The sequence below is a fragment of the Pristiophorus japonicus genome, chromosome 12 (assembly GCF_044704955.1).
Source record: "Pristiophorus japonicus isolate sPriJap1 chromosome 12, sPriJap1.hap1, whole genome shotgun sequence".
Classification (NCBI taxonomy): Eukaryota; Metazoa; Chordata; class Chondrichthyes; family Pristiophoridae; genus Pristiophorus; species Pristiophorus japonicus.
Window position 1 is genome coordinate 57,581,232 of NC_091988.1, and position 26,038 is coordinate 57,607,269.

At 42.3% G+C, this 26,038-nt stretch overlaps 1 protein-coding gene across 1 annotated transcript in view; it reads left to right on the forward strand.

Moving 5' to 3' along the window:
- The window catches only part of LOC139277278 (guanine nucleotide-binding protein G(i) subunit alpha-2), a 342,086-nt gene that overhangs the window by 165,363 nt on the left and 150,685 nt on the right, over positions 1–26,038 (forward strand). The window contains exons 2-4 of the mRNA XM_070895531.1: positions 11,544–11,586; positions 12,907–13,048; positions 24,701–24,861. Of these exons, the coding sequence (XP_070751632.1) occupies positions 11,544–11,586; positions 12,907–13,048; positions 24,701–24,861 (346 nt within the window). The remainder of the gene's footprint in view (positions 1–11,543; positions 11,587–12,906; positions 13,049–24,700; positions 24,862–26,038) is intronic.

Genomic DNA, 26,038 nt, shown 5'->3' on the forward strand with positions numbered 1-26,038 from the left:
GGTCCATTGGGAGTGGTCAAAAGAATGCGATACAGCATTTAAGGAGTGTAAAAGCAAATTGGCAGAGAGCACCATGTTGGTTCACTGACATATACTAAGGAGATTAAGCTTGCATGTGATGCCTCTCTATGGAGTTGGGGCAGTAATCTCTCATGTATTAAGTAGTGGGGAGGAGCGACCAATTGCTTTTGCTTCATGCACTCTGTGCCAATGAGAGTAATTATGCGCAAATTGAAAGGGAAGCTTTGGCATTAATTTTTGGGGTCAAGAAGTATCTCAAATACTTGTATGGTCATAAGTTTAACATAACTACGGACCATAAACCCCTAACAGCAATCCTCCATCCAAAGTCGCCAGTTCCAACATTAGCTGCAGCCCGAATGCAGAGATGGGCTTTGATTTTGTCAGCATATACATATGATATTGAATACAGACGATCAGCTGATCACAGTAATGCTGATGCAATGTCTAGATTGCCTTCCCCATCACAAGTTACATCCGATCGGGAAGAAGTGTTTTATTTTTCGTATATTGATGAACTGCCAGTCACAGCTGAAGAGATTGGTAGAGAACCAAATGTGACCCAGTGATGTCAAAGGTGTATGAGTATATTGCAAATGGATGGCCAAACCAGGTAACAGACAAAGATACACATCCATTCTGCTTTCGTAGGAATGAATTATCAGTCGGTAAAGATTGTAAAATGTGCAAGAGTGGTTATACCAAATAAATTCAGACCCAAATTATTAGGAGATCTCCATGACCAAGCACCTGGGAATGTGTTTGACCAAGAGTTGTGCACGCAGTTATTTATGGTGGCCAGGTCTTGATAAAGATATAGGGTACATTGTGAATCAGTGTACGACATGTCAATCAGTCAGCAAGCAACCACCACCAGTACCATTACAACCATGGAAATTGCCTCCCAGCGTGTGGAAAAGGCTACATAGTGATTTTGCTGAGTTAGAAGGACAATAATTGTTCATTGTGATTGATAGCCATTCGAAGTGGGTTGAGGTGTTCCCAATGTGGAAAATAACAAGTAAAACATTAGGCATTTTACAAAAATTATTTTCTTCATTTGGCCTCCCCGAAGAAATTGTTTCGGGTAATGGACCACAATTTCTTTCAGAAGAATTTGCACAATTCACGAGCAAAAATGGTGTGAAACATACCAATGTTCCACCATACCATCCTCTTTGAATGGTGCAGCAGAGTGCGCTGTACAAATTGTAAAATGTGCCCTCATAAAACAAATGTTAGATCCAAATCCAAGGAAACGACAGTTGTTATTGGATCACAAATTGGCTAATTTTTTGATTACATATCAAAATACTCCTCATACAACTACTGGTAGAACACCAGCAGAGTTGTTTCTCAAACGACAGCCACGAACCAGATTCTCGTTGTTAAAACCAAATTTGGCACAGTCTGTAGAAGAGACACAATTAAGACAGAGAATCAGGATAGAGGTAGAGTAAAAGAGAGAAGTGTGAAATTAAACCAGAAGGTGAGTGAAGGACCATCACCATAAATGGTTAACGTGGTTACCAGGCAGAGTGGTGAAGATATGTGGTCCTCGCACATATTTGGTAAAGATGTTTGATAATGGACAGGTTAGGTTTGTTCATATTGATATTTTACCTACAGACATGGAAGGAGTTGAAGGTGGTAATGATTCAATTATTTGTGACTCATATAGTTTTGATACACCAGTGGCAAATCCTAAATCCAATGTACTGGAAACAAATCCAGGAGAGAATCAGAATGAAAGTCCGAGTCAGGAAAACAAAAAGCTGAAGCTAGTGAGTTCAAATGAAAATCAAGGAAATTACGTGGAGGAAAATGTTCCTCGGGATGAACCTCGAATGGGTGTGAAATCGACACCATGTTTGGAAGGTTCTGTTTGAGAGCAAAGGTATCCGCTTCAAAACAGAAAACAAGTGGTAAAGTTAAATTTGTAAATATGGAAAAAAATAAGTTTATATCCTGTGTTATGTATAAACATGAAAGTTATGTATGTTATAATAACTTCATTAAGGAGGGTGAAGTGTAATGTCTGTAAGCTTGTAATGTTTGTAGCTCCACACTGGATGTGGATGTATTGTGTACTGCAACTGCATAGTTAATAATAAACAGAACCAGGCAGATTTCCGGAGGCTTCCGAGAGAGCTGCCTGCCATGTTGGAAGTTGTGTGTGCTGTGCTCTGTGAATATATCACAATCGTTACAGGGGGTGATGGGTGGGAATAGAGAGAATGTGTGTGTGTCTTTAATGGAAAAGAAAAGCGTGTAGAGGTAAATTACACTTGGGGTTCATGTGACAGCCATGAAACCATTTCATCAGTTTATAATGTCTTCCAAGTTCCCTTGAGTATGCTACAGTCTTGATAAATGCTGCCAGTCATCAGTTCTGTCTACCACAAGACCTTTTCAGAAATAAATCAGCTGCTCTGCCAATGCTTTTGGGTTAAAATAGAAAATCCCATTGTAATTTGGATGTACACTACATCTCCATTTGGTTTGTGATTCCTCACTGCAGTGAGATTTTGTAGTTTCATTTTACATTGCCAACGAATGTAGTTGTGAGCCTCTACTATTTACTGATCTATAAGTGTCTATATTCTGAGAGATAAGAGCATTCATCGAATGTAGTTATTGTTTCACCCTCTGGGATTCACCACCATCTCGCAGTTCTGTTTATTGATTGAATCTCCGGGCAGCTTCGTAAATTGCTAATTGTACTTTGTACCCCCCAGATGCCACTGCACCTTCTGTTAGTGCAGCGATCCTGCCAGCAGGCTGTTGCAGTGTAATACTGACCATGTTGAAATGACTGGTGGTAGAGTTCTGTCCTGTGTTCACAATCAATTTGCTATGGGTTTTGTGACTCCTCCCATTTTAGCAAATTAGTTATAGAATGATGCACCACAGAAGGAGGCCATTTGGCCCATCACGCCTGTGACAGCTCTTTGAAAGAGTTCTCTAAATTAATTCCACTTCCCCTCTCTTTCCCCATAGCCTTGCAAAATTTTCCCCTTCAAGTATTTATCCAATTCTCTTGTTGAAGTTTTTATTGAATTTGCTTCCACCACCTTTTCAGGCAGTGCATTCCAGATCATCATAACTTGCTGTCTTGAAAAAAAATTCTCATCTCACGTCTGGTTCTTGTGTCCTCTGGTTACTGACCCTACTGCCACTGGAAACAGTTTCTCCTTATCAATCAGAACCTTCATGACTTCTATTAAATCTCCGTATACCCATCTCTACTCCAAGGAGAACAACCCCAACTTCTCTAGTCTCCATGAAACTGAAGTCTTGCATCGCTGCTCCCATTCTTGTAAATTTCCACTGCACCCTCTCTAAGGCCTTGACCTATTTCCTAAAGTGTGGTGCTTCTAATTCAACACAATACTCCAGCTGGGGCCTAACTAACTTGGCCTCAGACTTCTGAGATCTGACATTCATTTAAACATAAAATAAAATTCTATTTCGGAAGTTACTTGCACCATTTGCAAAGCACTTTGAGATCTGCAGTGAAAGGCTGGAAACTCGGGATTATCAGAAGAAAATTCAAGGGGGCAGAACAAGAATGCTTTACTTCAACCACTTACTGAGCCTGAAACTGTAAAGTCATTTAAATGGGAATTGGATAAATATTTGGATGAGAAGAATATACAAGGATATTGGGAAAGGGCAGGAAAATGGAATTTGACCAAATAGTTCCTGTTGATGGGTTGAATGGCACTCTGAACTGTAATTTCTGGTTCTGTGAAAGATTTTAAGTTTTCAGAAGTATCATTACTCATTACGCAGGCCAGTTAAAAGGAATCAGTTACAGCAAGTAATTAAGAAGGCAAATGGAATGTTGGCCTTTATTGCAAAGGGGATCTAAGAGTAGGGAAGTCCTGCTACTCCAGGTGAGACCAAACCTGGAGTACTGTGTACACTTTTGGTCTTATTTAATAAGGGATATAGGAGGCAGTTCCAGAGAAGGTTCATGAGGTTGATTCCTGAGATGATGGGGTTGACTTATGAAGAAAGGTTGAGCAAGGTGGGCCTATACTCATTGGAGTTTAGAAGAATGAGAGGTGATCTATTGAAACAAATAAGATTCTGAGGGGGCTTGACTGGGTAGATGCAGAGAGGATATTTCCCCTTATCGGGGCATAGTTTCAGAATAAGGGGTGTCTCATTTAAAACGGAAATGAGAAGGAATTTATTCTGAGGATCATGAATCCTTGGAATTCTCTACCCCAAAGCGCTGTGGAGGCTAGGTCACTGAATATATTAAGTGGAGATACAGAATTTTGAATGATAAGGGAGTCGATGGTTATGGGCAGGGAAGTGGAGTTGAGGCCGAGATCAGATCAGCCATGATATTGAATGATGGAGCAGGCTTGAGGGGCCAAATGGCCTACTCCTATTATGTTATGTTCTTATGAAATGTTACTTGTAGGTGTAAATATTTGGAAGGTGAAGCGCTTGGTTGTGGATCGTTCCTGTATACTAGTTTCGTTTTTCGGTGTGGGGGGGGGGGGGGGAGATATTTTATACATGGTGTTTTTGGGGTTTATTCTTCAAATAAAGTTTGATTTTAGATGCTCGGGGTATGGCCTAGGCCGAGCAGTTTGCTTTGGACTGCTTTCTATCGCTGCTGATTTATTTTTTATATGTAACAAAAACATAAAATGCCGGAAGCTCTCAGCAGGCCAGACAGCATTTGTAAAGAGAGCAGATAAGTTAATGTTTCAGATGCAGACCCTGCTTCAAAATATACATTTTTTTTGTGTTTTGAGTAATTGCAGTTTTGCAAACAGGGCCAATCACCTTGATAAAACATCAAAGGGGCAGACATTCTCCATTACCCCAGCGTGTCCATTGCAGTTTTGGCAGCTAAATTAGACGCATTATGGTACCTCGCCATGTAAATTAGATTTACAGCTAATGTAAGTTTTTTTTATAAAGCTACATTGCAGTTTATATTTGAAATGGAACTTCAGCCGTGAAAATACCGAGCAGAAAGGCTACTTTCTAATCACTGCCATGTATCCAGACCCACTGGTTGTGATGGTTCTACTTTTCGTTTCATCACAAAGCACAGATTTAAGGTGATTGGCGACGCAAGAATACATTTTTTTACACAGCGAGTGGTTAAGATCTGGAATGCACTGCCTGAAAGGGTGGAGAAGGCAGAGTCCATGTTATCTTTCAAAAGGGAGTTGGATAAGTTTCTGAAGGAAAATAATTTGCAGAGCTACGGGGAAAGGGCAGGGGAGCGGGACTAGCTGAGAGTCGGTATGGACCGAATGGCCGCCTTTTATGCTGTAACCATTCTATGAAAGTGTTTGATATTAATCCTTGATTCACGGGATTTGATATAGTTTTACGATGTTAGGGCAAAAATGATTTCACTGGTTGGATGACTTGTTTGTTCTTGTAGTTTCAAAGCCTTATAACCTGGTTCATACTCTAGAAGTAATGTGGAACAGGGATAGGATTTTAACATTGTTCCCGTGATGGCTTGAGGAAAAGTGCATGCTAAATATTTCTAACTTTAACGTTCTCCCGATCGCAGGTCAGTTGACTGACTTGCTTGGGTCTCCTCAGAGAGCACACACACAGGTGATTGGTTTCATAGCCACCTCTTGTGTGACATTCTTAAAATCAGATCCCTAAAACATCTTGGTCCGTAAACTACAGGGCTATGGACCAATAGCTGGAGATTGGAAGTAGGCTGGATTGCTCTTTTTCGGCTGGCACAGACACGATGCACCAAATAGCTTCCTTTAGTGCTGTAAATTTCTATGATTAAAACATACCCGAGTAGTGTGGAATGGCTTGATTGCTGCAGTGAGAAAAAGCATTCGCTATGCTTTCTGCTCTGTGCTTGCCCTATCAGGGTAGCCTTACGACGACAAACTCCCCATATGGCAGAAGATGGGCAACTGTTGTTCCTTCAATCCACACAGGACAGTATGGGTAAGGTTTTGGCAGAATACTTCTTTGTAATCTTTGACCAAGCGGTGTCTGATGAGCTTTCCCTCGATAGAAAGACTCATCTGTAGGGCCAAGAAGCATCTCAATTTATCCAGCAATAATTTCCCCTATGAAGAGCAAATATCATCTTTCTGCTAACGAGGAATGAGTTTTGTTTTTGATCCTAATTAACAATTTGAATCAGTTATGTTTGACGCTCTCCCTGGTCAGTTATAATGTACTTTACAAGCAAATACTTGATCTGTGCTGGGATCAACCTTTATTTTTCTCCTTTCACTGTCTAACTGAATGTTTACCAAGGCACCAGTGATGGCAGTAGTTGTATCCTCCTAATTGGGGGTGGGAGAGGAAACTTCAAATGGAAAAAGACATAGTTTAAAATGTTCTCCATTAATTCAGTAGTAACTTTCAAAAAAGAATTTCAGATACTTGAAAAGGAAAAATTTGCAGGGTTGTGGGGAAAGAGCTGGGCGCTGGGACGAATTGGATAGCTCTCCCAAATAGCCGGGACAGGCACGATGAGCTGAGTGACCTCCTTCTGTGCTGTAAGTGTCAGTGTCAGCTGTGGCTCAGTGGTAGCACTCTTGCCTCTGAGTCAGAAGGTTGTGAGTTCAAGTCCCACTCCAGGGACTTGAGCACATGCATCTAGGCTGACATTCCAGTGCAGTGCAGTGCTGAGGGAGTGCTGCGCTGTCGGAGGAGCCATCTTTCAGATAAGACGTTAAAACGAGGCCCCGTCTGCGCGCTCAAGTGGACCTAAAAGATCCATGGCACCATTTCGAAGAGGAGCAGGGGAATTATCCTCTGTGCCTTGGAGAATCGTCATCATCATAGGCAGTCCCTCGGAATCGAGAAAGACTGCTTCCACTCAAAATGAATCCTTAGGTGGCTGAACAGTCCACTACGAGAACCACAGGTGGGACAGATAGTCATTGAGGGAAAGGGTGCCTGCGCTTGGTTTCTGCATGCTCTCGGTGATGAGACTTGAGGTGCTCACCGCCCTCCTGGATGCGATTCCTCCACTTAGGGCGGTCTTTGGTCAGGGACTCCCAGGTGTCAGTGGGGATGTTGCACTTTATCAGGGAGGCTTTGAGTGTGTCCTTGTAACGTTTCCTCTGCCTACTTTTGGCTTGTTTGCCATGAAGGAGTTCAGAGTAGAGCGCTTGCTTTGGGAGTCCCGTGTCTGGTATGTGAACAATGTGGCCTGCCCAGCGGAGCTGATCAAGTATGTTCAATGCTGGGGATCTTGGCCTGTTCGAGGATGCTAATGTTGGTGCGTTTGTCCTCCAGGGGATTTGCAGGATTTTGCGGAGACATCATTGGTGATATTTCTCCAGCGACCTGAGATGTCTACTGTACATGGCCCATGTCTCTGGGCCATACAGGAGAGCGGGTATTACTACAGCCCTGTAGACCATGAACTTGGTGGAAGATTTGAGGGACTGGTTTTCAAGCACTTTTCCTCAGGCAGCCAAAGGCTGCACTGGAGGTGGTGTTGAAGTCATCAATGTCTGCTCTTGTTGATGAGAGGTTCCCGAGGTCCACATTGTCCAGGGCCACGCCGTGGACTTTGATGACTGGGGGGCAGTGCTGTGTGGCGGGGACAGGTTGGTGGAGGACCTTCGTCTTTCGGATGTTTTGTGTAAGGCTCATGCTTTCGTACGCCTCAGTGAATATGTTGACTATGACTTGGAGTTCAGTCTCGATGTGCGCAGACGCAGGCGTCGTCCGCATACTGTAGCTCGATGACAGAGGTTGGGGTGGCCTTGGACCTGGCCAGGAGCCGACAAAAGTTGAAAAGCTTCCCACTGGTTCTGTAGTTTAGTTCCACTCCGGCGGGGAACTTGTTGACTATGAGGTGGAGCATGGCAGTGAAGAAGATTGAGAAGATGGTTGGCCTCAATCAAGATAACAAAAAAACAGATTATCTGGCCTTGCTGTTTGTGGGAGCTTCGCGTTTCCTACATTACAACAGAGTGACTGCACTCCAAAGGTCCAGTACTTCATTGGCTGTAAAGTGCTTTGAGACATCCGATGGTCGTGAAAGCTGCTATATAAATCCAAATCTTTCTTTAAGATGCTATGATCGCTTTTACATAAGCCGCTCTAGATTGATAGCTTTTAACCTGCTGATTTTAAATTGACATGCAAGAGCAAAAGATTTGGTTAGTTGTGAGGAGGAAAGAGAAGCACAGAGCATATTTGGAACACATGGGAACCTGATTGGTCTGCAGCAGTTACTGATTATGCCAAGAGCTTTGAGTGGTGTGTAATTGCACGATCTCTGGGATTGTGGTGGAGGAGATTTATACTTCATTTGCTGAGATGGATAACCATATTTCAGTGCAGCATTGCTTTCCTTTGAACCAGTATCAACATTTGCTTTCCACTACACTAACCGTATTACAATATTTTCCACAAATATGCTGCCTTCTATAAAGATGTCAACATATAGTAACATGAAAAAATGATTGTGTTCCTGGTGTTTTACTGTAACTCCAATCTATAGAGCCATTTCCAAAAGCTTATCTTCACCTTGATCGAGTCTAAAATGAGCATGCTTGTTCTAAAATGCAAATTGCTATTTTCTATTCCAAAGAGCCTTGATGTTGAAGTGACCACTTTTTGAGGGTGATTGGCCAATGATTTGAATTATTAGTTTCATGATCAAGGAAGGTCAAGCATCCAGAATCTTCATCCAGTTGAGTCTGAGACGACCCAGACAGGTTGATCACCAGGATTCCCTTCAGAGCCGTTTGCTGAGGCGCCATAGCAACTCTGAGGGCAACATCTTGAAACTTGTCTACGTAGAGAAGGGAAAGGGATGGAAGGACAGTGCTGCAGGAGATTTTTAAGACAGTATTGTATATACACAGTACTTCCTCCAAGGCATTTATTCTATTATTTAAAAAAGGACTATTTTTCTATCAAACAACATCTGCAATTCTGGTGAAGGATCTGCCAAGGTGACTCTGGGAGAAGAATACAAACATTTGACAAAACATTGAATAGGTAGTAATTTGCAATCCGATTGAAATGTTGATGTGTATAGACCAGTGGAATACATATGATTCTATTGCATAGAATATACAGTGCAGAAACGGGCCATTCGGTCCAACCAGTCCAGGCCGGCGTTTATGCTCCACTCGAGCCTCCTCCTGTCTTTCCTCATCGAAATCTATCAGCGTAACCCTCTATTCCCTTCTCCCTCATATGCTTGCCTCGCCTCTCCTTAAATGCATCTATACTATTTGCATTGACCACTCCCTGTGGTAGCGAGTTCCACATTCTCACCACTCTTTGGGTAAAGAAGTTTCTTCTGAATTCCTTCTTTGATTTCTTGGTGACTATTTGATATTGATGGTCTTTAGTTATGCTCTTCCCCACAAGTGGAAACATTCTCTCTCTATCCACTGGATCAAAACCTTTCATAATTTTAAAGACCTCAAGTAGGTCACCCCTCAGCCTTTTTTCTAGAGAAAAGAGACCCAGCCTTTTCACCCTTTCCAGATAGGTATACCATCGCACTTCTAGTATCATCCTTTTAAATCTTCTCTGCGCCCTCTCCAGTGCGCCTCTCTCTTTATAATATGGCTACCAGAACTGAACACAGTACTCAGTGTGGTCTAACCAAGGATCAATACAGGTTTAGCATAACTTCCCTACTTTTCAATTCTTTACCTGTAGAAATAAACCCTAGTGCATGGTTTGCTTTTTTTTAATGGCCTTGCTAACCTGTGTCGCAATACAAGTCCGAGGAAGTGATACTGACACTCAGTTAGTCATTGAAGGAAGTGTGTATGGAGCTTGTGTCCGTTGTGATCACCATGATGATCTGCTGACAGCCTTCTCTGAATCAGTTCCACTAACGAGGATAACTTTAGATGTTTTATTCTATGTAATGGCTTGGGAACCGAATCTATTCTGATTAACGAAAGTAAAATTGTGATCCATGGTTTATTGCTAGTGTTGGCCAGTCTGCCAGTGAGGATTTGGAAAGACTGGTGAGTCATGTAAATTGGACCTAACAAGTTAAATACGGAATTTTCAATTTTCATCAGACACTTATTCGAGGAAACAGGATGTATTTTAGGACCAAGTATTTGACAATTCCTGTCTTTCTTTTTTGATTCTGGCAGTTGACCTGTCGGGGCAGAGACCAATGCTATAAATAAAATATTTCCACCAAATATTCTTTTAAAAACCGAGGGAGAGCAGATGAGAGTTGAGCATATGATGAATGTTGGGTCACCAGTGGACAAACTTCCTGAGTTTATTTGAGCATCCAATGTTGTTTATTGACAGTTACATTTAGTTCGCGAATTGCGAACACCATTAATCTGATCATTGAGATTTGTGGATTTTTTTTTTTCGTGGGAAAGAGTCCAGAGGAGCAATTAACCAGTCTACAGTTTGACTCGAGTAGAAAATACTATATAACCCTTAGCTTGCATGGTGTATTTAGTCAATGTGTAACAGGTACAAGTTTTTCCATCCCACATTTGGAAAATTTCCATAAACAACCCTCATCTCCTCACTCACCCTCACCATTCACCACAAATGAAGCAAAAAGCACAGTAATATCACCAATGCCTGACTGGATAGCCCCACTCTCTAACCAACACGGGTTATGGGAGGTAAGGTAGTGCACCAGGTGCTCACCTGTATTTAGAGGGTTAGAGTTGCCATACTTGGATGATTTTTGACTTTTCACCTGCCTGAACGTTTTCCACGTAAACCTTGCATTCATTAGTAAAATGTCTTGCCATTGACTTTCCATCTGGTGTGAGGTAACATTTACAAACATGTATGGTGCAGAGACCACTTCAGATCACGGTGTCGCTGGTTATATTGATTGATTATTGGAGGGTAATGAGCATTTCGTGTGTTTTTAAAAAAAAAAACATTGCAATTAATCTGGGAGTAGCTACCGTTCAGTGTCTGATCTAAAGCTGCGTTACTCTTCGGGGAGGGAAATGTTCATTTGCTGCACAGCTTCATTTAATCAGATATTTCATTATTCCACTTACTTTTTCTATAGCTACATTTTTATTACATTCCAATAAGTGATTTTTTTTTTGGGGGGGGGGAGCTTTTAAAATCACCAGCAGAAAGATCAAAAGGAAAATGTCAGGGAATGCAATTCAACAAATCTCTTCCTTACCCATACGATGGGCAGATTTTACAATGATATCGCAATTACCAAAGTTCACTTTTTAAAAAAAAACCTAAAGAAATAAATTGAGGAAAATAAGTTGTGCTGTGCGAATCTGGAAAATCTTCCCTTCTCTCTTGCCCTCCCACCTCCGACGTTGGAATTCGATCTATATTAGCAGAATCCGATCGACATCAGCATTTGTGTGATGAGTAGGGAGGCAGCTAAATTACCTCCCTGCAATTCATCACTTCCTAAGTATGCTCCAATCAATACAAACAGAGCCCACTGCAAAATGTTAACTACTGAGCAGTCTGAGAGCTTGGGTTGTAATATTTTATTTATTAACTTGAAGTTGGTAGTAATCTGTATTATTTTATCTTCATAGGTGCTGGAGAATCGGGGAAAAGCACAATTGTGAAACAGATGAAGTAAGTGTACTATACTTGATGTTTTGAAGCGTGTGCACTGACTGTCCACGAACAGTCTGCTGTGCCCCTCTGTCGAACACAGTCCGATTTGTCACCTTCAATAGCGGTGTGATTTGTTGCAACATAGTCTTGATGTGCCCCTCACTTAACATATGATGGATTTGCCTGTGATCCTCACTATAATGCTCTAAGTATCACTTCAACATAACATAAGAAATAGGAGCCGGAGTCGGCCATTTGGCCCCTTGAGTCTGCGCCGCCATTCAGCAAGATCATGGCTGATGATTTACCTCAACTCCACCTTCCCGCACTATCCCCATATCCCCATATCCCTTAATTCCCTTTGTTCCCAAAAACCTATCTACCCCTGCCTTGAATATACTCAATGACTGAGCATCCACAGCTCTCTGGAGTTGGGAATTCCAAAGATTCACAGGCCTTTGAGTTAAGAAATTTCTCCTCCTCTCAGTGCTGAATGGCCGACCCTTTATTTTGAGACTGTGACCCCGTGTTCTAGATTGCCCAGCCAGGGAAAATATCATCTCAGCATTAACCCTGTCAAGCCATTAAAATGTTTATATATTTCAATTAGATCACCTCTCATTCTTCTAAACTCTAGTGAATATAGGCCTCGTATACTAAAGGCCACAAGCATGCCTTGGAAAAATTGCAGTATCACACGGGACGTGTTCTATTTGAAATAGGGATGAGGGGAAGAGGCAGAGAGGGGCCTTAAAGGGTGTTTTTGAAAGATTAGGGACAACTTAGTGCTATTTCATGTGCTATGCCTTATTTCAGAGTACTTGAGGTTGAGAGTCAATGTCAATAGTGGAAAAATCATCCATTCCCAAACATTGAGATCCCTCACTTGAATCGGAGCAACTTGAATTGCCAGCTCCTGCTTGATAAATTGGGATATATTTCTTTTTAAAATTACATAATCGAGCTGTATTTCCTAAATGAATATTTAAAGGCTACACGTTAAAGCTCTCCTTTTCTCCAGTATTCCTGTGAAGCCGCTGAGATGAAAAGCAAAATTACATGGCTAACATTTAAAAAATAAATGCTCAAACTTCTGAATCGTGGATCTCGCCATGTCGCTCAATGTACATATATTTTGGTTTGAATTGAGCAGCTGTAATATACCTTGGGCGAAAGATGACAATTGCAGCAGGATCAGAGACTTAATGAATGAGAGAGAAGTTTAGGAGGAGGAACGAGGCACAAAGGTTTATGCACCTTACTTTTCTCTCGAGCTGTGGTGTGACACAGGTGATGGAGTAACATGGGTTTGAAGGATTTATTTTTTGGATTCCATAGGATTATCCACGAAGATGGGTACTCAGAAGAAGAATGCAGACAGTACAAAGCTGTGGTATACAGTAACACCATCCAATCCATCATGGCCATCATCAAAGCTATGGGAAACCTGAAGATAGACTTTGGAGAGTCTGGCAGAGCAGTAAGTCAAATCAGTGGTCTATCTTGGTGGAATTTTCTTGTAAACTACTCTATTTTTGATAAATGTGCAGTAATGACAATGCAAAACTAGAATGCTCATTCTGTGTGTGACTCTGTTAAGATTCTGAACACTTGCTGAGAAACTGAAATATTAACATGGTTAAGCTTATTGTCCTGCTTTCTTTCTTTTATCTCCCTCTTTCTCTCCTTTCTTTCTCTCTCCTTCTTTACTACTTCATTTTACCCTTTCATTTCTCTCTTCCTTCAAAGAAAATATATTGCTGTCTCCTCCCTCCCCACATCTTCACTTGCTGGCCAGGAACTGGGAGATGTTAACACTTGGAGTGCACTCACTATGGTGTAGAGCATTACAGTGTGTGCGCTTTTGGCTATGATGACCCTTTGTGCAAGTTTCCCATCTCAGCAGTGCTGTCAGAGGTGCCAAGCAGAGCCTATGGAGGAGATAACATTGGCTGATGCCTGGGAATGGCTCCTGTTGATCAGACTTTTCAGTCAGCATGATCTGTGGGTTGGGAAACCACGGATTTGGAGAAAATTAAAGCATATGCCAAATTTATTTTTGTAGAGATAATACAAGTGGAAGCCATTAAGGTAATAAAATCACTGCTTTAAGATTTGGTTGAATTATGTAAATGATCCCAATCTTTTACAGTTGTGATGATTTTGCAGATTTCATCCTAACTTAAAAAGTTTGGTTATCCAACTTTCAAAGCCTGCAATTACATTCAGATGTAAATACTGCAAATAATGTGAAGTTCGTCTTTCAGTGATATGCAAAAATACTTGTAACTATAGACATTGGGGGGGAAAAAAAGCCCTTTAACTTATCAGCTTATGAATCTGCAGTTATCATTGTTATGGAGCATTCAGGCATGAAAGAATACTGTAAGATTCAAAATATAAGATGTACATCTGTTGAGAGTAGGTAACACACTTGATAGAGGGATAGCTTTTGTGTTTTGCTTTGCTGTCGCTATCACTCTCTGGGTGTCTTATGCACAATATTCGCTGACTGAACCGTGCTTAATGAGATTTTCCCCATTGCTTAAAATGAAGTATGATGTGGACACTCTTCAGTGCATTTTTGTGATGGACAAGAATAAGGCCACACTAGTTTTTGGAGAGGCATGCAATACACCAGCCCCCTGGTTTACTGTCCACCCAGTGTTCTCCACCAGACATTGAGCAGACTCAGAGCGCTCATGTTTGGCAACAAAAGCACAGAAATGTGGGAACCTGCTATCAATAAGCAAGGCAAGTTGAGCAGTTTCTATTTCGAAGTGCAGACAGCTGAGGAATGCTGCCTTTGCTAATCGGTAAAAGCATCCTTTAACTTTCTTCTGTGCCCCGATGCTAGAAGGCATTGTTAATGGCTCCCTTTGTTCAGGCCCATTTCAAAACTGTCATCATCATCCCATACTGCAAAACCTGCCCTCAACCCATCTGGCATCCCTAATCATCATGCTATCTCTAATCTCCCTTTCCTCTCGAAGGTCTTCACTTATGTTGTTGCCACACAGCTTTTTTGGCTTCTTTCTGCTCCCCACCCCCCTCCCCCCAAAACACAGTTTGATTAATTTCAGATGATCATCTCCTCTGCATAACAGCACTGAGACAGCCTTGGCAAAAGATATGACTGATATCCTCTGACTGTGGTGTGTTCTTGCTTGTCCTTCTTGACCTGCGCTTATGGTCCCACTCCTAGATGTCCAAATGCAGCCAGTGCTTCTCCAGCAGCGGATTTTCTTCAAAACTCTGCAAATTCACCTCCAGAGCCTCCCAAGAACGCATCCTTTTCTCTACTTGGTGACGCTAACTATAGAGACAGGGTCGACTTTGGTCTGTTCACAGTAACTGCTCATGTGTACTGCTCTGCCATGTCCATTGATTTGATGACCAGCTCTGCGCTGTCAGGCTACATGACATTAAGTCATGGCTAAATCAAACTTTCCACCAGCTGAACATCATGACAACGCAAAACATTTTTTTTCAGCCTCCACCATAAACTCCACACCATTGCCACTGACCTCGTTCCTCTCCCCAGTCATTCATTCAGGCTGAACCAGATCACACACAATTTTGGCATCCTGTTCAATCCAGAGCTGAGCTCCAAATCCCACATCATATCGAAGACTGCTTACTTTCACCTCCACAGCATTACCCATTTCTGTTTCTATCTCTGCTTTACACCACTGGAAACATTATCCATCTTTTTGCCACTTCTAGATTCGATTTCCCCAATGATACCCTTGTAGGCCACTCGTTTCCATAAACATAAACTTGTTCAAAACTCAACTGGCTGTATCCTGTTGTCCATCATCTCTCTCTTTGTTGACTTATGTTGGCTTTACGTACCCTGTCTTTTTGACCAAGCTTTTGGCCAGCTCTCCTAACACTTCCACCACAGCTGAGCTCTTGTTTCCATGGAACATTTTCTACAATAAAACCACCAAATAAATTCTGTTCATTGTTACAGTTGAGTTAAACTCCATTACTCTTGTATCTTCTATAACTGTAGAGTGGGATTGAGAGAGGCCTGAAAAAGGTCTTACTCTGGCAGCTGGACAAGTTATTTTAAAGGGGGGAAAAAATACGTTTTGTTGCAATGAATTCTTTAATTGAGTGTTGCCTTGTATTTTATTTCAAGTTTTTTTTTCACCCTCCAGTCCTTGATGGGATTTCCTTCGTGCCCACTTCACCCAAGAGCTCCGATGTCCTGCTCCCAGGCTTCAACATGTGCCTCTACTGTTGTAGCCACTAAGTATGCAGGACAATCCAGTGGCTATTTTTCTATCCCTTCAGTGCTTTTCCTTTTCCTACAGCACTGCACTGGTAGACCATGAGTGCAAGCCAATGTCTAATATCAGCTGGAACTCCAGGGTACTTGTCCAAAAGAAATAATGGATAATTTTGATACAAACAATATTACAGGTGTTAAAATGAATCTCTTTGAAGCAGCAATACTGATGGTAAAGTGTAATAACTCGCACTTAATTACAAGAGTTCTGAAGTACAGGCTCCAACATGTATCCTGTCTAAGATCAAGATTTATAAAAACATAGCTTAACTCACAATTAAACTTTGGCACATTATATGATGACTTAATACCTAGAAATCCTTACAGCTTCCCTGGTGGCTCAAGTGTTTAGCTAAGCTCGCCAGACAAGAAGGTCCCAGATTTGACCTGCAGTCTGTGCTTTTTTTTCAAATTATTCGTTCGAGATGTGGGTGTCGCTAGCAAAGCCAGCATTTATTGCCCATCCCTAATTGCCCTTGAGAAGGTGGTGGTGAGCCGCCGTCTTGAACCGCTGCAGTCCATGTGGTGAAGGTCCTCCCACCATCTGTGCGAGTTAACTAATCTTAGCTGGGCAGGAGTTGGGCCTGCTGACACTCACTGGAATAAGCCAGGTTGGCAAGGTACCAGAGTATCACCAATACCTATTGTGTCCCCAACAAGAAATTGGTGCCTTCAGGACAGTGGGGGAGGGAACTTTGCAATTCTTTTATAACCAGTAGCTGCCTTCTCGCCATCTTGCTTTGTTCTGTCATATTTCAAGATGGTTCAACTATACCTTTCTGTAATGGAAAACTAGGATATTTGGGGACACCCTCGGCTCGGACATGGTTTAAGTGAACAGCTGTTTTTCCACCTTTTTAAAAAATCAAATCTCAAGATTGTAGGATGAAATAAGAGTAAATTTTCTATTGCACAATTCTTCTGTAATTAATTCAAATCTAAATTTCATTACAGCAGAGCAAAATAGATTCAGCATTTTATATTTCAATTTTGCTGTGCTTCAGAGAATGCCTGATTGAATCTTGCACAAGCTACGGATGGTTCTGAAATTCTTGATGCAGAGATTACTCAGTTCACTCTGGTGACGAGCTGTTAATGAAAAGATTAGAAGGGGTATTTCAGTTTCTTCTGCACAGCTGTTGATTAAAGTGATCTGCATTGTTACACATATGGTGAATCGGGTTTCCATCGTACTTTTGTCTTAAGCCCTGTGCAGAAATTCCTTCAGGGTGCATGCAGTCATTACTGCAAATATTCAAGATAATTAAGGATGAAGGTGGTCATTCAGCCCATCTTGATCTCATCCGTCAAGAAACATCTTGCAGCCCCCCACACCGCCATTGCAGCATCCAGTCTTAAATGATCCAAGGTTTTCACCTCCATTACTCTATCCAATCCTTGTGGTCATTCTGTTTGAAGGAGAATGCCTTGATATTCGTCCTAAATTTGCCTTTTGTCCTGTACTGGAAATTTAGTTTAAAGTAATTTTCCAGGTTTACCTTTCCCATATGCTGAACTATCTTGGATACCTCTTTTTTTTTTTCCAGACTGAAATGTCCAATTTTTGCAGTTTATCATAACTCAGATCTCTGACACCAGGGATCAGCCTCGAACACTTCTCTGCGCTGCCTCCAGCACTTGATTTACCTCCCTTGTGTCTTGGTGTCCACAACTGGACACGCTACTCTTAAGAATAGTTTGATCGTGACTTTACCTGACTTGTACTCTACTCATTTAGATATTTCATTCAACATTGTGTTGGCTTTGTTGATTGCTGCTCTGTATTGATTGGACTTGTTTAGCATTGAATCTAGTAAGACTCCTTGGTGTCTCTCTGCTTCATCCTTCGATATCTCAACATTATTGATGGGGTGTGTGTTGCCTATTTCTCCTTCCTATATCCAGTACTCTACAATTGTCCGCATATAATTTGAGCTGCCCGATTACTACCCACACATTTGTTTTATCAAACTTGTTCTGTAATTTTTTTATTCCATGGCCTGTTCCAGTTTGGTATCATCAGCAAATTTGATCACTTGACTTTGAGTTTAGGTCAATTATGTAAATGAGAAGCCATGGTGGTCTCAATACTGATTCTGATTGGGCTTTTTGTTGGGAGAAACCTCTTGACTAATTGTACAAATCAAATTGGTCAGGGTAGCCTTGAGCAAGAGTTCATAGTGCATAAGGGATAGGTTCCTTGAGCAGTATGTAACAACCAACCAGGGAGCAGGCTATCTTGGATCTGGTCCTGTTTAATGAGACAGGATTAATAAGCAATCTCCTCGTAAAGAATCCCCTTGGAATGAGTTGAGTGGTCATAGCATGGTTGAATTTCAAATTCAGATGGAGGATGAGAAAGTTGGATCTCAAACCAGCTTACTAAGCTTAAATGAAGGAGACTGAGGGCAGAGTTGGCTAAAGTGGACAAGCAAAATAGATTAAAGTGCAGGGTGGTTGATGAACAGTGGTGTACATTTAAGGAGATATTTCACAACTCAAAAAATATATTCCAGTGAGCAGAAAAGGGTGTAAAAGAAAAGATAGCCATCCATGGCTAACTAAAGAAATAAAGAATGGTATCCAATTAAAAACAAGGGCCTACAAAGTGACCAAAACTATTGGGAGGCCAGAAGATTGGGAAGCTTTTAAAAGTCAGCAAAGAATGCCTCAAAAAATGATTCAGAAAGGGAAGATAGACAATGAAAGTAAACTAGCACGAAATATAAAAACAGATAGCAAGAGTTTCTCTCGGTATATAAAAAGGAAAAGAGTGGCTAAAGTAAATGTTTAGTCCCTTACAGGATGAGACCGGGGAATTAGTAATGGGGAACATGGAGATGGCAGAAACTCTGAACAACTGTTTTGTATCAATCTTTACAGTAGGGGACACAAACAATATCCCAACAGTGGATAGTCAAGGGGCTATGGGGGGGCGGGGAAGAACTTAATATAATCAAAATCACTGAGGAGGCGATACTCAGTAAGATAATGGGACTAAAGGTGGATAAATCCCTTGGATCTGATGGCTTGCATTCTAGGATCTTAAGAGCAGTAGTAGCAGGGATAATGGATGCATTGTTTGTAATTTACCAAAATTCCCTGGTTTCTGGGGAGGTCCCAGCAGATTGGGAAACTGCAAATGTAACGCCCCTATTGAAAAACGAAGACAGACTAAAAGCAGGAAACTATAGACCAGTTAGCCAAACATCTGTGGTTGGGAAAATGTTGGAGAACATTATTGAAGAAGCAGTAGCAGGACATTTGGAAAAGCATAATTCGGTCAGGCAGAGTCAGCATGGATTTATGAAGGGGAAGTCATGTTTGACAAATTTGTTGGAATTCTTTGAGGATGTAACAAACAGGGTGGATCAAGGGGAACCAGTGGATGTGGTGTATTTGGACTTCCAGAAGGCAAATTTGACAAGGTGCCACATAAAAGGTTACTGCACAAGATAAACATTCACGGGATTGTGGGTAATATCTTAGCATGGATAGATGATTGGCTAACAGAAAACAGAGAGTAGGGATAAATGGTTCATTCTCTGGTTGGCAACCAGTAACTAGTGGGGTGCAGCACGGATCAGTGCTGGGACCCCAACTATTTACAGTCTATATATTAACGACTTGGAAGAAGGGACTGAGTGTAACATAGCCAAGTTTGCTGACAATACAAAGATGGGAGGAAAAGCAAAGTGAGAGGAGGACACACAAAATCTGCAGAAGACATAGACAGGCTAAATGAGTCGGCAAAAATTTGGCAAATGGAGTATAATGGAAAGTGTGAGGTCATGCACTTTGGCAGAAAAAAAATCAAAGAGCAAGTTATTTTTTAAATGGAGAAAAATTGCAAAGTGCTGTTGTACAGCAGGACCTGGGGGTACTTGTGTATGAAACTCTCAAGTTTCGTATGCAGGTACAAGTGATCAGGAAGGCCAATGGAATCTTGGCCTTTATTGCAAAGGGGATCGAGAATAAAAGCAGGGAAGTCTTGCTACAATTATATAGGGTATTGGTGAGGCCACACCTGGAATACTGCGTACAGTTTTGGTTTCCATATTTAAGAGAGGATATACTTGCTTTGGAGGCAATTCAGAGAAGGTTCACCAGGTTGATTCCGGAGATGACAGGGATGACTTATGAGGAAAGGTTGAGTAGGTAAGGCCTCTACTCATTGGAATTCAGAAGAATGAGAGGTGATTTTATCGAAACGTTTAGGATTATGAGGGTGCTTGACAAGGTAGATGCAGAGAGGATGTTTCCACTGATGGAGAGTAGAACTAGAGGACATGATCTTAGAATAAGGGGCTGCCCATTTAAAACTGAGATGAGGAGAAATTTCTTCTCTGAGGGTTGTAAATCTGTGGAATTCGCTTCCTCAGAGAGCTGTGGAAGCCAGGATATTGAATAAATTTGCGATAGACAGACAGTTTCTGAACCGATGAGGTATTAAGGGGTTATGGGGAGCGGGCAGGGAAGTGGACCTGAATCCATGATCGGATCAGCCATGATCGTATTAAATGGCGGAGCAGGCTCGAGGGGCCATCTCCTGCTCCTATTTCTTATGTTCTAATAGTCTGTGTTGCATGCTATTGGATCAGAATTTGGGAATGGTTTCTTTTGGAATGGGTGATGAATTAGATGCTGAATTAAGTGGTAATTTGTTTTATTTGAACCACATTGTGCTGATGACGTTAATGGTTGTCACTTAGATATCTGGTTTATATCAGTTTTCTTTTACACTCCCCTGAGGGCATCAACAGAATTATGGATAAAACATTTATTCCAATGAACAAAATTGTTTGAAATCTGGCTTACTTAATGTAGTATGATTTTTTTATATCAGATAGTTTAGAGGGATTGCATTTGATTCTTATCGTGGCTTTTTAAAGCATTCCTAAATAATTTTCCACATCTACTGAGAAACAATGCAGAAGTCAAGTGATTCACTAAAAAGCAAAACACAAGTGCAGCTGGCTAGAATTTGTACAGAAGCTGCACCAAACAGGATTCATAAGGGAAATTATTTTAACAGTTCAGTCATTACCCACATTAAATGCTGACCACTTAACCTTATGTCTGCCTTGTTAGTTATTTCCTACCCTTTCCAGTTGTGCTGCTTCCAGTGCAGCGTCACACTGCTACTGCAGATTAGATTCATTTGTACTTCATGACTTCTGGACAGCAGCAACAATGATTCTTGGCCCCTCATTCTAATTGGACCAAACTCTTGGTAAAATTCCTAGGAACTGAGTCTAATTTGATATTTGTAATGTTCCTTGGGTTGTTCAGAATCCTTCCCATAAATTCTTGAGGGCTGAGCAACCCAGAACTAGGAACAGTACAGTCCTAACTTCCTCCCATTGGGCCCAAGTTTCCACACGATAAAAAAACTGGCGCCCCTCCGAGCTGGGCGCCCGTTTTTCGCACCTAAAACGGCGCCTAAAAAAAAAAATATCACAATTCTGGAGCGTTCTGCAGCTCCTTGTCTGCCTGGCGCGGCGCCCGGGGGGCGGAGCCTACACTCGCGCTGATTTTGTAAGTGGGAGGGGGCGGGTACTATTTAAATTAGTTTTTTTCCTGCCGGCAACACTGCGCATACGCGTTGGAGCATTCGCGCATGCTCAGTGTGAAAAAAACATTGGCACTCGGCCATTTTTGTAGTTCTTTGTAGCTGTTTAATTTTTGAACATTTTTTTAATAAAAGCACATTGCCATCAGCACTTGCAGCCTTCTCACTGTCTCCTCCTCCCCCCCCCCCCCCCCCCGGCGGGCAGAACGGGTGCCTCCTCCTCCCTCCCCCCCCCCCCCCCCCCCCCCCCGCGGGCAGAACGGGCGCCTCCTACCCCCCCCCCCCGGCGGGCAGAACGGGTGCCTCAGGCTGACTGCAGAATTCTCCGTGCCTGAAGCGCTTTCACACAGGTCGGAAGATGGTTTATTTAATCTTTTCTTTGCTTATAAATGTTTATTCAGGTTGGATTTATTTGTATAATATTTGTAGAAGTATAAATAAGGATTTATTGTAGAATTTAATGAGTTCCCTTCCCCCCCCCCCCCCAACCTCGTTCTGGACGCCTAATTTGTAACCTGCGCCTGATTTTTTTAATGTGTAGAACAGGTTTTTTCAGTTCTACAAAAATCTTCATTTGCTCCATTCTACTTTAGTTTGGAGTACGTTTTCACTGTGGAAACTTTGAAATCAGGCGTCAGTGGCCGGACACGCCCCCTTTTGAAGAAAGAATTCTGTTCCAAAGTAGAACTGCTCTACCTGACTAGAACTGCAGAAAAAAAAATGTGGAGAATTGTGATTTCTAAGATAGTCCGTTCTCCACCAGTTGCTCCTAAAAAATCAGGCGCAAATCATGTGGAAACTTGGGCCCATTGAGTGGAGAATTCTGTAATTGAGGTTCCCTGATCCCATTCTGAATATGATAAAAATTGCCTGTGCAACACCTCATTCCATGGTTGAATCTCGGTGGGCAAAAAATAAGGAATGGTACAGTATTTGCCAACATTTTTGCAGACCAGTCCCTTTTAAAACAAAGGGCATGTGGCCTTGTTCAAATCAAGGCTTCCCATCACAAATGTAGTGCCAGTTTTAGGAGTTTTACAAATGTTTTGTTGAGAAGTCTCTCTGGTTTCAGCCTTTCAGATGTGACAGCTGGGGAAACTATTATGAAGAATGCAGTAAGCGTGACGAGTTGATAAAGCAGAATTCAGTGGTTGAATTGTAACATGTTGACACACCCTAGGTTAAATGCTTGCTGCTTATCAGCTTACAAAATAATTTAAAAAAAAACGAAGCTGCTGGAAAGATGAAATAATGTCATAAAGAGCTGGAACTAGACAGTCAGCCTGTGAAAGGAAAAGATGGGTTACGATGTTTTGGGTGTGTGCCCTTGATCAGGACTCAACTTTTCAGCTTCCCTGCATTGCTTGAAATACTTGAGACTTACATTTACACAGCGCCTGTCACAACCACCAGATGTCCCAAAGTGCTTTACAGCCAGTGAAGTACTTTTGGAGTGTAGTCACTGTTGTAATGTAGGAAACACAGAACCCAATTTGCGCTCAGCAAGCTCCCACAAACAGCAATGTGATAATGACCAGATGTTGCCCCTGGGCCCTCGCCTCTTCTGGGTCCCGAACTCACGCCTCTCCTGATCCCCGATCACGTCGCTGTACAAACTCTCGCTGCTCCTTTGACATGACCTCACCGCTCCTCTGCTGCTTGCCACCTCTCTTGCTGTGCCTGCCCACCCAATAACACTGGGAGTAGATGTACAATGAACGTGCACAGCACACAGTCCCAGTGCAGGGCAGTGTCATCCTGTGAGTGTGACTTGCAGTCCGACTATAGAATGTCACCTTGTGACCCTGGGAGTGGATGCACAGTGAGAAAGGGCCAGCCCACACTGCGATATGTGTGCCCACTAGGTCCGTGAGCAGAGCTGGTTTCCCATTGTCTTGATTAATTCTTGCCACTGGAACAAGACCTAGCTCGGTCAAGCCCGTGTGGTGGCTGGTGTGCAATGGCCACCTTCCACCCTTCAATATGTCCTTCATTGAAACACCTGTGAACTCATCCCTTTTTGGTGTGAAGGCAGGTCATCCTTGATACGAGGGACCACCTAAGAAGAAGAATAATAATGAGCAGATAATCTGTTTTTGTAGGATGTTGATTGAGAGATAAATATTGGCCAGGAGATAAACTCCCTTGCTTCTCTTCGAAATAGTGTCATGGGATCTTTTACGTCTCCCTGAGAGCAGATGGGGGCCTGGTTAACATTTCAACCGAAAGACAGCACCTCAGACAGTGTGGCACTTACTCAGCTCTGCAGTGGAGTGTCAACCTGGATTTCTTGTGCTCAAGTCCCTGAAGTGGGACTTGAACCCACAACCTTCTGACTCCGAGGCGGGAGTGCTACCCACTCAGCCACAGCTGACACTTGGGTCATTTTTTCCCTCTGGCATCTGCAGTAACTGGAATAAGCAGACATTTCCTAATTTGTGATCTTATATTATAGTGATCCTGATGGAAGAGGGCATTTTTTTAGTGAAGTGGATTCATACCACCACCATTATTAGATTCAGATCTAGAGAGTGACATGTTGCAAGTCTCTCTCTTGGCTTTTGGAATCCTAAGTGAAATCAGTTTGAACAATCTCAACATAGTTTCTGGAGAGAATGGGCCCTAGCATAAAACCACTTCTAATTGAAAGGTCATAAGTGTTGTGTATGTATAATATAAATATACTCGTACACAATGTACAGTTACATAAGACTACTGGATGTATCTTCACACTGTATACACTATGCTTGTACCACCAGAGGGTGCAACTGGTGGAGACCTAGGGGTCACCTGTACACGACAGGTAACCAGGTATAAAAGGGAGTTCACCATGCTGTACCCTCATTCAGGAGCTGTAATAAATGGACTAAGGTCACCACAGTTCAAGTACAATACCTTGCCTCGTGGAGTCATTACTAGAGTGCTTACAGACACAATGATAGCTGGTGTGAAATGCAGAACATTGCACTGGTGCAGGAAACACCAGATATTTTGGACGAAAGCAGAGTGTTGAAAGTAGGCAGGACTTTATTCTCCAACTGGTTGTGCTGTACTTGATTGGGAATATTTAATGCTAATGTTGAATGGCATTTCCCAGCATTGTAACATGTCAAGTTGATCACTGCAAGAAGATCTTCGTAGCAAAACTACCGTCATAATTTGTTGTGGGGGAAAGAGAGGGGGACAAATGTCAAGTGGGAGGAGACCATAAAGGGTGACCATAACTGGAATCTTTAACATTTGTTGGTTTGTTCTCTCTGCAGGATGATGCACGTCAGCTGTTTGCATTGTCTGCAACTGCTGAGGAGCAGGGCATCTTGCCTGAAGATCTATCAAATGTGATCAGGAGGCTCTGGGGTGACGCTGGAGTTCAGGCTTGTTTTGGTCGATCCAGGGAATACCAACTCAATGATTCCGCTGCTTAGTAAGTCTCAAAAGTATTTTCCTTTTCTCCCTGCTGTCTCCCTTTGGGGTTGGCTCCTCGATTGAACGAAATGAACTGCAGAGTGTGTGTGTGATGCCTCTATCGTTGACGGTTACTATGTCTTTGCTCAGATCTAAAGCAAAATGTCGAACCTTGGTTTGTTTTAGTGATTGCTTGTGAAAGTTAAATTGCTACCAATGTAACCCTCCTTGGCAGCCTTTGGGAATGCAATTAATTTTATCTCGTAACCACAGGTTTGGCTTAAATGTCTTTTCAATCTGTCTGATTCCTGTATCGGTGCAATCCTTAAAGCATTCAAACCTTTTTGAATATTTTTATATTACTTGCTCTAATATTTATAATTGGAGGATACATGCGAGCATTCCTCCAAATATTGATCATTAGCTGTGGTAGAAATGGAATGAATTCCCATTGAAGGGAAAATGATTCATAGTGTAGTTTTTGTGGAAATACTTGACACAAAATCTGGGAGGCTGTCGTGGAAACTTGGATCTATGTCTCTGGAAAATAGTAGCCAATAATATGTATTCCAGGTAACAGTTCTCAAATAGCAATGAGAAAGACCAATAGTATGCCATCATCATCGGCAGTCCCTCAAAATCGAGAAAGACTTGCTTCCACTCTAAACATGAGTCCTTAGGTGGTTGAACAGTCCAATACGAGAACCACAGTCCAATACGAGAACCACAGTCCCTGTCACAGGTGGGGCAGATAGTCATTGAGGGAAATGGTGGGGGGAACAGTTTGCCACACGCTCTTTCCACTGCCTGCGCTTGATTTCTGCATGCTCTCGGCGATGAGACTCGAGGTGCTCAGCGCCTTCCCGGATGCACTTCCTCCACTTAGGGCGGTCTTTGGTCAGGGACTCCCAGGTGTCTGGGGGATATTGCATTTTTTCAGGGAGGCTTTGAGGGTGTTCTTGTAATGTTTCCTCTGCCCATCTTTGGCTCGTTTGCCCTGAAGGAGTTCCAAGTAGAGCGCTTGCTTTGGGAGTCTTGTGTTTGGCATGCCAAACACATGTGGCCTGCCCAGCGGAGCTGATCAAGTGTGGTCAGTGCTTCAGTACTGGGGATGTTGGCCTGGATGAGGACGCTAACGTTGGTGCGTCTGTCCTCCCCAGGGGATTTGCAGGATCTTGCAGAGACATCGTTGGAGG